General features: G+C 47.0%; 1 protein-coding gene across 1 annotated transcript in view; it reads left to right on the top strand.

Annotated features, from left to right (window-relative positions):
• The window catches only part of TDRD1 (tudor domain containing 1), a 2,044,642-nt gene that overhangs the window by 2,001,590 nt on the left and 29,607 nt on the right, over window positions 1-13,445 (top strand). The window contains exon 24 of the mRNA XM_069611868.1: window positions 2,062-2,123. Coding sequence (XP_069467969.1) covers window positions 2,062-2,123 — 62 coding nt within the window. The remainder of the gene's footprint in view (window positions 1-2,061; window positions 2,124-13,445) is intronic.

Here is a 13,445-nt window from a genome sequence, read left to right on the forward strand (position 1 = left end):
GGGTAGTTACCACTGCCACCAGCCAAGTCTTGATGTAAAGAGAGCGAAAGAATGCTCCAAGAGGCACAGATAAAAAGGGATAAGAGTTAACCCTTTCCAATACTCCATGTAAGATGGGTTGTACTGGATCTGTTGTTTAAAGTGACTAAAATAAAGTTAATGGCAACTTTACCTTTTCTGAGGGACAGTAGTCCGCCCCAGAAAATGGAGTCAGGGGGAAGTCTCAAAGACAACCCTGTGTCACTGCACTGAAGGTGCTGTGTAACACACATGAAAATTTGAGGCCATGGAGTAGGTGAGGCTCTAGTGCTCAAGATCACACAAAGTGAAAATACACACAGCAAAACACATGTAAGAGTGGCAAAAAAGGCTCACACTCTTACCAGGTGGAAAAAATAAATCCTAGAAATCCAGCAAAGTTGCTGAGGGATTAATTAGGTAGTTTATGAGAATTCTCCCTAACACTGAGCCCTTGGTGTTGCCGGTCTTCCCGAATCAGTCATCGCCAGTGGAGAGGGCCTTGCATTCACTGGACGTTGCTCGTGCCTTGAAGTTTTAATTGGCGCACATGAAGAGCTTTCAGAAAACTTCTTAGCAGTTCTTCAATTTTGAACCTGTGAATCACAAAGGCCTTGTCGAAGGCTTCCATCTCCAGGTGGCTCTCCGGCTGCATCATATACGGTCATCGACTGGCTAGCCCACTCCACCAGAGCCATTGCAGCAACGACAGCGTTTCTCTCTGGTGTGCACCTGCTCAACATCTGCAGGGCTGCTACGTGGAGGTCCATGCACGCCTTCACAAGGTTCTACTGCGTTGACAGGGATTCCAGGGAGGAGTCCCGAGTCGGCTAAGCGGTGCTACGCAACCCAGTATCTTGTTTTGGTGAATCTGTTCCAGGGGTGACTGTTATTGCTTGTGTTGGGCCTTGCTGATTCCCATGGTTGTGTATAATGTACTGCTGTGTAATTGATGTTTGTGAACATGTGAATCCATGCCAGACCCCATGCTGGAGATTGTGTAGGTTACTTACCTTTAAATATTGTTCTCCAGCATGGTCTGGCATGGATCCACAAATGTGAACCCTCCCTCCTTCCCCTCTGTGGCTCTTCTAGGTTCATGCTGCCACTTTACATGTTTACCAAATCTGAATATGGCCACCAGGGGTGAAGCTTAGGGAGTGGTCCATCATTGGATGGAGGCAGTGTGACCCAGAGGACAGTGATGGGTTTAGAGGCGAAATACAGTTTTAAAGCTAAGGTGAAACTGTTTTTTCTTTTACTGAGGATTCCCAGCCTGACGCCGGGGAATATTAATGATTATGTGAATCCATGCCAGACCCATGATGGAGAACAATAGTTAAAAGTAAGTAACTTAAACCATCCAATGTTTTTTGTGACCCGTTTCATTGTATACCTTATTTGTTATTTGCTTTGTTTTTTTAAATTGTATTAAAAGCAGGACCATCTTTTCTTAATGTCCCTATTGCAAATAAATGTATTTGCAATAACAAAACTGACCTTTTTTATCAGACCTTCTGTTTCTTGCTGGACAGCACAGAGGCCATCAAATCTCTCGACACACATGTAAATTACAGCCTCTATTGTGTATGATATATAAGTATGTTTCTAATTGAGTGTAAAACACAACGCATATTCACTTGCAGTGTCTTACACTGTTTTTGCAAGTCACCTTTAAAAATAGTCTTACTAAGGTTGTGAACTCTGTATGGTTAGTCTTGTGACTTGCTTCATAGTAACTTGCTTGTGTCAAAGTGTGTATGTTTTTGGGTCCTTTCTCCCATGTATATAATATGTACTGTAATGATTTCTGCTGGTAACATAGATGCAATGTCCTTTTGAATCTGTTTAGTTGAAATAAAATGAGTACCCTTTCTTGCGTTTGGATTTCTGTCTGCCAGAGCAAGTTCTGGTAATAGATGCAAATCTGCAGAGTCAGATTCACTTTGTATTGTTACAGTAGAGTATGTTGTGAAATAAAGTATGCTCTTGATATTAAACTAGGTCACCAAATATTGACTTTGTCATATCGTCATACTGCAGGTATACCATGTTCTTGCTACTGTAAAGAGCTCCTCAAACAAGTTGGCACATTGCAGCAGGAGGTAATGTTCTTTCAATGCTGTGGTTGATGTTTTGGGTTACCTGAATGTGAAGTATTTTAGTTGTATGTATATTGGTGTACTGTACATACAAACCGTGAAGTAATGTTTGCTTCATGCACAGCACAATATGTGGTTCAGGGATTGATTTGTTCATCTTTCCATATTACTGAAAACGGTTTTAACATAAACAAGTTACCTTAACATTTTCATATACAAATTTGCCATTTCTAAGGGAGTGTGAAGGGGTTATCGGCAAGTGGGTGAGGAATGATCAGTTCCATATTTTCACTAGTGAAGTGCAAGTATAGTTATACATATTGCCTCTTTTGTTCATACACCACCACAGGAAATTGTTAGATTAAAACTCTAATAAGTAAAGGAGTCCCCAAGGTGTAGATTAGAGAAAGGCAAGCAGGATATGAACTAGCACAAGAGATGGAGCTGTTCCTTGGTACCCCTGTCTGCAACACCAACTCTGATTCTGCATTTCTTTAGCTGAACTCTCTCAAGAGGTCAGCAAGCCAGTCTTAATGAATGCTGTAAGAAAGAATTATAAACAGATCACTGAATAAAAAAGGTGCATTTTGAATGATTGTATATCATATAAATTAATGTAAACATGACAGTAATAAGGTTGCCCTAAACAAATAATATGAAATTTTGAGTTTTATGCAGCCATGTTGCATAAAAAGCATGCAGACGTACACAGAATATATGTTAGTCTTCTGTTAGGAAATTATGGCCAGAATGTACATTTTCAATGTATACATATATATATATGTGTCAGTAGGCCTACACTTTATTAAATGGTCATTACCAGTAAGAATTACTCAAGAAGCATTTTTTCTTTTTACATGTAACCTCAAAATGGTTAACTTAGTTGAACTCTGGTTAAAACTAAAAATTGTTTATCAAGGGTTCTGCTCTTAAGACCAGAAATAAATGTGCGCTTTCTATAAAATAGACTTCACAAATTAATCATTGACTAACCCATCAAAAGAATTGAATATGCGCACCTCTGTGCTTTCGAAACAACAGGTGTGTATGGAAAATACAAGCCAAAGGCGATGATTGCATTTCAAATTCAGAACTTTCATAGACCTATTTCTTAAATTTTAGTTGGATGGGCCTCCATGGAACGACATTGATGGATGTGTGGCCAGCCAGTAATTGCAACATTAGAAGTAACAAATGTCCACACAGACCCTGAACCTTGAGCTGGCAGAGCAATAAGGCCCCATCCGTTAGTGCCTGCTTCGAGAAAAGCACCCTATAAAAATGATTCCTTTTCTTTCCTAGGCTATCTATTTTAATAGATGCTTTCTGTTGATAGTAAGGCACCGACAAAACACATGTGCAGCATTTAAAACAAAATGCATTTTGAAGTGACAAACTATTTCAATACTTTATCGGCTGTACATTTTGAACCCTTTGCTAGATTAAAACAAATCAAAAATAGATTTGAATTGATCTAAGCGTGCCCAATTGCATGCATTTAAAAATTATACATGTATGGATTATTAATAAATTCACAGATTTTAATGAGTCTTTTGCATGTCACTACAGAAATGTGTGAAAGGAACCTCACAATTCAGAATGTTCTTAAAATGCTGAATATATAGGTCTCATTAATGGCACAGGTTCATACAAGAAATTCTGAAAGAATCATATTGCAGACTGTTAGGAAAGATTCTCTTTAGTGCACCTTTCCTTCCATCTTTATGCAACCCCTAAACTTTTTGATTTTATTTTTGAATCTGACATGTACTGTTTGCAGTGCAGTGAAGCCTTAAGCTTCACTAGACTGGCCTTTGCTCATATGTTATGGGGAAACTGATGTGTCCTGTAGGCTGTCAGTACTGGGAACAGTGTTTTCCTTGGTCGTGTTACTGTGCTGCTACTTGTAGTTATTGTTGTATCATTTGTGGTAACTTTTTATCATAGCACAAAGCAGCTTACACTGCAGTGCAATTGGGTGCATTTTTTCTTGCCCTAGACCAGTGGTCTTCAAACTTTTTTGGCTGGGATCCTCCAGAGCAAAATAAGGCAGGCCGGGACCCCCCAAAAATGCCAAATGGACAGTGTGTATGATATGATAGGTTATTTATAACAGGCTTAATACCCAGAGGTTTGTAAGCTCGTACCCGGGGATCAAACCTGTGCTGCTTTGTGTCGTCTTTCTTCCAAGGTGAGCATGTTGCCGCTGAGCAGTCCTCCCGGGCTGTCACCACTATTGCATGCTGTCACCACACCCTACTCCCAGTATAGTCCCTGGGCTCCCCCACCTGCTCCCATCACAGTCGCTGGGCTCCCTCATCCCACTTCTACCCAGTCCCTGGGCGCCCCCCACCGAATCACAAACCATGGGCTTTTGCCACCCTGCTCCCACCACTATCCCATGGTTCCCGCCCCTCCCACCACAGTCCCTCGGCTCCCCATCCCGTTCCTAACACAGTCCGAGGGTCAGTGGCGGCTGGTGAATTTTTTAAGTGGAGTGGCATAACTATTTCCCCCAAAAATGCCTAAGTAACTGAGGACAGTGGGGGAGCCTGAACCAATCAAAGGAGGATCCGGGGGGGGGGGGGCTTTCCCCTGTGATTTAAAAAAAAAATAATGGGTTAAAATGTAAATAGCCAAACAGTTTGCAATTGGTGCTGGCTGAGGGTCCCGGGGGCAGGCATGACATTTTTTACTGGACATCTACTATAGATGTCCAGTACAAAAATACCATCCCTGTCCCCTGGGCCCCACTGGGCCTAACACAATCAACATGATTGTGTATATGCAAGGCATTGGGGTGCGAAGGGCGAATGCATGGTATTTCTGACTGGACATCTATGATAGAAATCCAGTACATAAATACCATCCCTGTTCCCTGGGCTCCACAGCGCCTCAGAAGGAGAGCCGATTTTGGCCGGTGGGTAGGGGGTTGTGCAACAACGGCATTTTTAAAATGCCTTTGTTGTACAACCCTCCTTCCCCCTCTATCCACCATTGCCAAAATCAGCTCAACTGACCAAAACAAACTAACACACACACACCACATTCATACAGCAATCACTCTATCATTCACACTAGCATCCATCACCATGCACTCTCTTAACACAAGCATACACATGTTTACATTTTAAAAAATGAACATAAACGTACCTTCTGCATTGGCCTGCATGTGGGTGCTGAAGCGCCCTGCTCCAGGCTGCTCTGTCCGTACGTGTGAGGAGGCGCAGGAGTTCCCCCTCGCAAGTACAGACATGCAGTGCCCCAGCCAGCATTTCCAATGAGCTATGCAATGCTGGCGAAGCAAAACGCCCCAGCCTTGCATGGCTCAGTGAGCATGTGCGGCTGGGGCACTGAACTGTTAAAGGGAAATGGTGTTTCCCTTTGACAGTTCAGCCAGCCCAGGAGCTGGAAAAAGCAGCTGAGGGAGTTCTCATTGTTTCACTGGGCTGGTACCTTAGCTCCTCCAAAATGGGTGAGGGTGCCACTGGGTGGGTGCCCCCTCACCATTATGGATGAGCTGCCAGGCTCGGACTGGCCTTTAGGGCAATAGGGCAATGCATGTATCAAAAATGCAAAATGCTAGTGTGGGCCAGTCAAAATGGGCCACCTTTTTGGCCAATGTGGGCCAGTTTGATGAGTTACTTCACTATGCAGTTAGATTTTGACCATTGAGCAGTTAGTAATTTTGACCATTGTTGCTGAATAAATATTCTATTTACTTATACTTTAACACAAAGCACCCCCTTAGGTACTATGCAAACAGTCTGTGACTAAAGGAATGAATATCCATTTACAACTAGGGGCCACTTTCGTTGGTGCCTGAGACAGTTTCATGCTTCTGACCGACCATGTGAGCCGCCCCTGCCATTTCTTCCAATATAAAAAAATTAAATACTTATTTTTTTTTATTTTTTTCATGGTGGCCTCTCACGGCCCCCCAAGGATGCGGCCGCTGGCCTCTGTGGGGCCGCGACCCACAGTTTGAATACTGCTTCCCTAGACTAACACTCAGAGGATTTTTGGTTACTCTAGATGTGTTTAAAGGATGGGCTGGTGGCAGCAGTGACTTTTCCCCACTTTTTGGGGAATTTCGTTTCAGCTTTTCTGCGGTTGGCTAATAACTGTGGCTACTGGTCAAACATGGCCGTGCCTCAAGAATTTCCCCCTGTTCTTTTCCCATCTTGTTGTTTAGCCTTCTTCCTGGCCTCAGAGGCCAGGAAAATCCTTATAAGGACTTCCAGTGCCTGGGAAAGCAGAACCTTTTGGCGGGCTACTGGAGGGCTATGTGTGTTTGCAGGCAGGATGTGGGCTGGGTCAGTCTGACTCCAATCCACATTCTGGTTTCTGTGTGTCTGAGTGGTATGCATGAAGGTTCCCGTTTGGGGGGGGGGGGGGGGGGGGAGGAGAGGGAGAGAGAGAGAGAGAGAGAGAGAGAGAGAGAGAGAGAGAGATACACACACACACAGAGAGATATACACCTCCTACCTGGCTTTTAGGATAAGAGGACCCCTGCACCCATTCTTCAGGGATCCTGGAGAAACCTGAAGGAGCCAAGTATCCTGTCCAGCTCTGCAGCAGTCCTAGTGGAGCCCTGTCTTGCTCGTGATCATTAGTAGCCCTGTGAATGTGCTACGACTCTTAGAGTGGAGGGACCATCCATTCCCGATGTCTGCTTGGTGCCCTGCCAAAGACAGAAGTGCCTGGGAACCATCCTGTGGCTGACCAGCTTCGTTTTTGGGCTACCGTGCTAGCGACATCACTGCACCAAGTTTCGGCCTGGTGGACCCTTAGCTGCCACTGAAAGGCTCCCACCTGGGGACTATCAGCATCCTAGCACAAAGAAACACGAGAGAGACTGGAAAGTCCGACCAGGGCTACTGAGTCCTGTTACATCGCTGTGCGTGGCGTGCATCGTCCCAAACCTGCTTATCTGATGCGAGTCCAGTCCTGAGAGGGGTGCTGTATCGATTGTTTTGCATTCTTTGACCAAGAATCCTTGCACCAGCAAATGACACCAACCGGAGTGTCCTCGTACCTGCAAACCTGGGAAATCGAGGAACGCGGATTCCAGCGGGAAATGCAACATAGGACACCCTTCCTTTTTTCTACCAAGTCTGGGGAAGATTCGGAGTAAGGGGTGTACGTTACTGAGCTTTTAACTGCCCCCTATACTCCCATTATAAGTCAATGGGCTTATAATAAACCAAATTCGAATACTTTTGGCTTTGCCATAACTTGCCTATGCAAGACTTCTGACTGTTGGGGCTAATTTTGGGGATTACTTCACATTGAGCCATAACTCTTAAGAACCCTTCACTGGACCCCAGATACCCTACCTGCATTTTTTCGTGCATCTTAAGTTCTGTGGAATTGTATCCTCAACAATTGTGCACAAGGCCCCAGGCAACTTCGGGCTGGACAAGTTTAACTAGGGATCATCTCTGTGGACCTTTTTGTGCATAATGCTTGTCTAACCTTTTCTTTGCAGAAGTATTTGATTTGTATTATGCTTTATACCCCAGTGAATGTATATATGTATTTCGTTTTTAATTGTTTTGTTGCTTGTAGTCATTTTTCTATATTGTGTTTTGGCCATAATTAAATAACTGTATTTTCATGCATCCTGTCGAAGTGTAATTTGTGATGCCCATTGTGTGACCTCATTGTGTACCCTTTATAAGCTCACCACCTCTGAAGATCCTAGCCTAGACCGCCTGTCATTGCTACCTGAACTGGTTTGGCTACAGCTTCCCAGAGTTGTTCCTGTCATAATATAGGTTCTCCAGCATGGGGTCTGGCATGGATTCACATGCTCATGAATATTCCCCGTCGTCAGGCTGGGAATCCTCGGTAAAGAAAAAAACAGTATCAGTTTCGTTTCTGATCTGTCTTTCGTAGTAATAACCAATCACTGGTCTCTGCGTCATACTGACCACAGCCAATGACTGCCCTCTACCTAAGCACCGCCTCTGGCAGCCATCTTCAGATTTTTACCGCACGTTCATGTGTTGGGATCCTCGTGCTATTGCTCTCGAGCGTTAGTGCTTTTTTTTCGCGCTTTTTTCACAAAAACTTCGATTCTTTCGGTCAAAAGAGCCTCAAGCTCCACCGATCCTACATCCGATCAACGGGGACCCGTGTCGGATTCGTCTGCGCCCCTCAAGGGTGAAGATTCGTCGAGCTACACTTCGGAGGACTCCAGAAGCTTCTCAGGCCCCGTCTCGGAGATGGCCCAGGAGAAGGGAAGCTCGACGCCCGGAAAGCTGTTCAGGGTCTGCCCTGGATGCCAGCTGCAGAACGTCTTTAAGGAGGACGAACACTCTTTCTGCCTTTACTGCCTTCATGAGGACAAGACGCACGTGGAGAAGGACTGTGCGTTTTGCGGCAACATGTCGGAACGGACCATGAAGGACCGCCATCAACGTCTCGCCAACTGGCTGGAGGGTAAGAGCCCGTCTGGCGAGAAGAAGAAGAAGAAATCCGAGCGGTCTTCTAAGACCTTTGAGGGCGCCCCGGCGACGGGGGCCCAACATAAGGCCAAGCACCGCGAGTCCGCTGGCACCGGGAGCTCCGAACGGTCGGGCTCTACGGGCGCCAGGCAGGGCGCACCCTCCCCGGCACCATCAACCACGAGCCAACGCTCTGGGTCGGGTAAGAGGAAGGCCGAGCACCCGGCGAAGCTCCTGGAGAGGCCCCGGTCGAGCTCTAAGGCAGAGGAGGAGCGTGGCAGTGCCCCCTCCCTCAAGGATAAGGCGGTGAGCGCACCTAAGGTGGTGAAGGCCTTGATCCATCCGACCAAGCCCTCTATCGAAACGGTCGCGGCGGCCCTGACCCAGCCTGTGGAGGCTGCACCAGTGGTGGCGACCTCAGGGCCCAGAATCTCCCTGCCTCCTCGGAGGGAGTCTTCTTTTGTGCCCATCGATAGGACCCCCGTGAAACCCTCCGTGGGGAAGAAGGGGGGGCAGGGCGTCGTCGTAGATTCGGCCTCAACCTCAGAAGAGGAGCTGATCGAGGTCTTAAGCCACGGCCTAGGCGTGGAAGAAGGCCAGCCCGTCGGAATGGACCCCGACGCAGGTGACGACGACGACGACATCGTCGAGGATACCGACGGGGCCCCTGCTCGCCCGTCGGATTCCCCTCTGCCAGCGCCGCAAGACAACTCGGCGGCCATTTTGTTGGCCATACAGTCCTTATGCTCCGAGATAAGGACGAGGCTACCGTTACCGACGGAGGAACCTCTCCCGTCGGGGGATCCAGAACCGGGACCTTCTGGTGTTCCCCCTACCAAGAAAAGAAGGATCCATCCACCACCTCCTTTTCAACCGTCGCGCCCCGTCCAGCCCTCCTCCCCGTCCACCCGAGGGGATGATACGGGGACTGACACGGCAGCGACGGGTACGGACGACGAGGCATACGACGAGGATATTCCGTCGTCGCCTCCCACCAGGGCTTCTCCGCCCGACGAGATCGGATCTTTCCACTCCATGATCTCCAGGGCTTCCGAGCTTTTCCAACTCTGCCCTGAGGAGAAGAAAAAGGAAGGCTTCCTTTATCAGCGGCGCGAGGCCAAGAGGAAGACGGTCCTCGCAGTGCCTCTGTTGGACAACATTTGGGATGAGGGCCTTTCCCTCCTCAAGAACCCTTCCACGACGCCAGCTAGAAGAGACCGGTACGAGAAAAAGTACCGGGTCCCGGACACGGCCCCCCTATGCCTCCGGGCGCAGCCTACCCCGGATTGGTTGGCCTTCTATACATCTGTCCACCAAACTAGAGTATAGAAAATCAGTCCAAACACATTTCAATTTGATCATAATTCCCGAAGCAGAGGGCTAACTCACATTTCAATACATCCCCTTATGACATGGTGAAATACATTGGGCGGATCGAAGCAAAGAAGAGGATTACAGTGGGTATGGAGGCGTATCCAGAATCCAGCTGGAGGAAGAGGTCTGCTGCTGCAACTCTTCAAAAAAAATTCAAATGCTGCTGTGCTGATTCAAGGACTGCTCAAGAGAGGACCGGGACAGGCAACCCCTTCCCATACCTACGAGGGGACATCATGCAACTGCTATTCTTTACCCAAAGTGTCCTATTGGAAGCCAGTCCTGAGTGCCTGCCTCCCTCCTGGATGTATCTTTGTGGGTCCAGAAAAAGATTGTCTGTACATCTTGTGCCCAAGTCCACCAGCATCGTCCTGGGTGCGGAGGCTGTTTGTGACTGTTTGGAAGCCAGAATGCAGTCTATCGCCAGAACTTTAGCCTAACAAGCTTGCTCGGTTTGGGGGTTGGGGGGGGGGATATTTTGATATTCAGGCTCCCTTGCTCTGGAATGCCCTCCTGGGCCTATATGCTTGGTAACGCCCTTACCCAGTTCAAAAAACGAGTTAAACATCTATTCAATCTTAATCCAGGTTAAGTATGGGGCTCTTTCAATTCTACTTGATTCTACCCCCTGGCCACTTATCCTTTGTCCTTGTCTGTTCTTGTCAGTTTCTTTGTGTGCCCTGAGGCCCATGGGCATGTGGTGCGCTATAAAAATAAAAAAGGGGCAGGGTACGCTGGCATAGTGCTGCTTGATGCCTAGAGCTTGCCAAGTTCCAACCACCTGAAATAATTCTCAGGTGGTACTGCAGACACATCGGTCCACTTTTTTTTCACGGCTAAGTAAACCCAGTGTCGCCTCCTGCAGAGAACTGACTGCTGGTGGGTTTCCCGCTATTCCAAACAGAAGAGTGAGTCCTGAGGGTCCAAACTTGGGGATGGCCTGCAGAGACGTCTAGTGCTCGAGTCCAAGTCGCTAGAAGCCATCAACCCGACACATACATCTGTCACTGCACCAGTCGCCATCGAAGGTCATCGACCAAAAACCATAGGACTCATCCTCCCCTCCCAAGCCTTATTCACAGCCGGCTTATCAAACAGACAAGGAGACCACCGAGACCGACCTTCAATGCTGCATTTCCGAGACTGCCTGGTTACCCTCTCCTCTTCGACAGCAACGACCCATTGACGACTTCATCCAGAGGGGGTGTTAGGCAGAATCCTGTGCAGTGCCCTTAGGGACCACTATACACAATTAAGACTAGAGGTGGTAATACAAGTTTTACCTTTGGTACAAGCCTGTACTTGTTAAAGTGGTAGCAGTAGCGGAGCAACCAGGCTTATCTCAAGAGTATATGAGCAGTAGCAGAGATTACACAAAGGGACCACAACTACTGTGACTCAAGCAAACACTGACTCGAGGTTTCAGGTAAAAATAAATATAAGTCCATTTATTTCAACGTAGCCAGGAGTACTTAGATATTGTCAATGGAGGAAGCAAAAGTTATAAGAACGAGGGAAGCCTTGTAGGAGGAGAAAAAGGGATTCACTCGAATTCCTCAAGCAGAACACAGTACCTTATTCCATGCAGAAGCTGGTGCCACGCCAGTTGTTCCTGGTAGTTTCCTGCAGACCCACGGTTCCTGGAGCTACGGCAAGAAGGACGACGTCTGGAGGGGTCTGCACCAAACAGGGCTGAAGCCGGCAGCAGCGACAGTGAATAAAAGGTGCGCTCCTTAAAAACAGGAGAGGCTCTTCAGATGGCTATCCGGATCACTACAGCAGGGTGCAGCGATTTCAACCACAAAGAGGATCCTGTGGCTGTAGAAGATTAGCTGGTTATCCCCACCAGGCTCAAAGGAAGAAGACTCCGGACTGGATCTTCTCTGGTCGTCGAAGGGTAGATCGCTCAGGACTGCAGCAGGGCTTCACCGGGACGGGATAGTTGCAGAAGGCGACTTCTTCTCCGCTTCTCTTCGGTTCCTTGTAGTTCCAGTGGCGACTCCAGCCCAAGCGTCCTGCCTTTTATGCGTAAATCCCCCATTCACACAGCCTGGCTGTCAATCACACAGCAGGGGGGTTGTCCAGCCCGGACAACCACCTCAGTCAATCATGGCAAAGTGCGACTTGGGTTTCCTAGGATACCATGTGCAAGGGGTGACTACACTCCTCCCTCACATTCAGCCCACCTAGACGCCTAGAGGAGGGCTTCTTGGCAGAAGAACGCCAAAAGACAGTGAACAAAGAAGGCAAACCTGGTTTGCCGCGCAAAGTAAAACACAAGAAGGACTTTAACAAAAAGAAATGGCGAATAAACCCGACCAGAGCCAAAAGAAAAAGTATTTGGTCAAGCAGGTTTAAGTTCGAGGCTAATGTAATAGCCTTCAACAATACCACGTTTATGTAGTATAATTGCGGTATAAACATTAGGGTAGATACCACTGCTACCAGCCAAGTCTGAATGTTAAGAGTGAAACAATGCTCAAAGAGGTACAGATAAAAAGGGCTAGGAAGTAACACTTTCCAATACTCCATGTAAGATGGGGTGTACTGGATCTGTGGTTAAATGACTAAGTAAAGTTAATGGCAACTTTACCCTTTTCTGGGGGACAGTAGTCCGCCTCAGAAATGGAGTCGGTGGGAAGTCTGAAAGACAACCCTGTGTCACTGCACTGAAGGTGCTGTGCAACACACAAAAGAAGGGGGCTACCGAAGTGGTGTACTCCCGAGCCCACAATCACAAAAACAGATGAAATACACATGGCAAACATGGGTAAGAGTGGGGGAAAAGCCCACACTCTTACCAAGCGGAAAAAAAATGAACTCCAGAAATCCAGCAAAGCTGCTGAGGGACTCACTAGGTAAGGGAAATTAGCCATTGAATGAACATTCTCCCTAACGGGGTCCATCCTCGAGGGGAGTCGTCGAATAAAGCTGATTGACTCCACCACTTTGCCCTTCCCTGGCCCCCAAGGTACTGTGACGACGAAGAGGGGCTTCCTCCCTCGGGGTCTATCCAGGGGTCTTGGATTGGGCCCGACTCACCTGTTGCTTCCCATGTGCTTTGGGTGGTGGGATCTGTAGAAACTCAAGCAGACAATTAATGAACACCTAAGGACTGGACATTGACATAAAAGCAAAGTATAACTTAACTTTTTCTTACAGGTTTCCCAGGTGGGGGGGAACTCCACACAGAATGGCCTTTTTATTCTGAAAAGTATTCTGCCAGTGATATAAAGTATTTCCTGCATTTCTAGATTTATGCCTGTGGGGTTAAGCAGTGTTTAGTAATTGTAATGCTTTTTAATAATTAACAGTTGGTGCATTATTGCTGAACTAAGAATAACTGTGGTACCACATAATACTGTACATATTGTTTTAACTATCTAAGTAGAATTTCAAAACAAAAGTGAGTCTTATTTATTTGTATATATCCACCTAACATTTAGATCATTTTTATAAATGAACTCTGGTAGCACATAACAGTGTGTCGACAATCCTT

Source organism: Ambystoma mexicanum, chromosome 8 (assembly GCF_040938575.1).
Source record: "Ambystoma mexicanum isolate Mex_15411 chromosome 8, UKY_AmexF1_1, whole genome shotgun sequence".
In the NCBI taxonomy this organism is placed as follows: Eukaryota; Metazoa; Chordata; class Amphibia; order Caudata; family Ambystomatidae; genus Ambystoma; species Ambystoma mexicanum.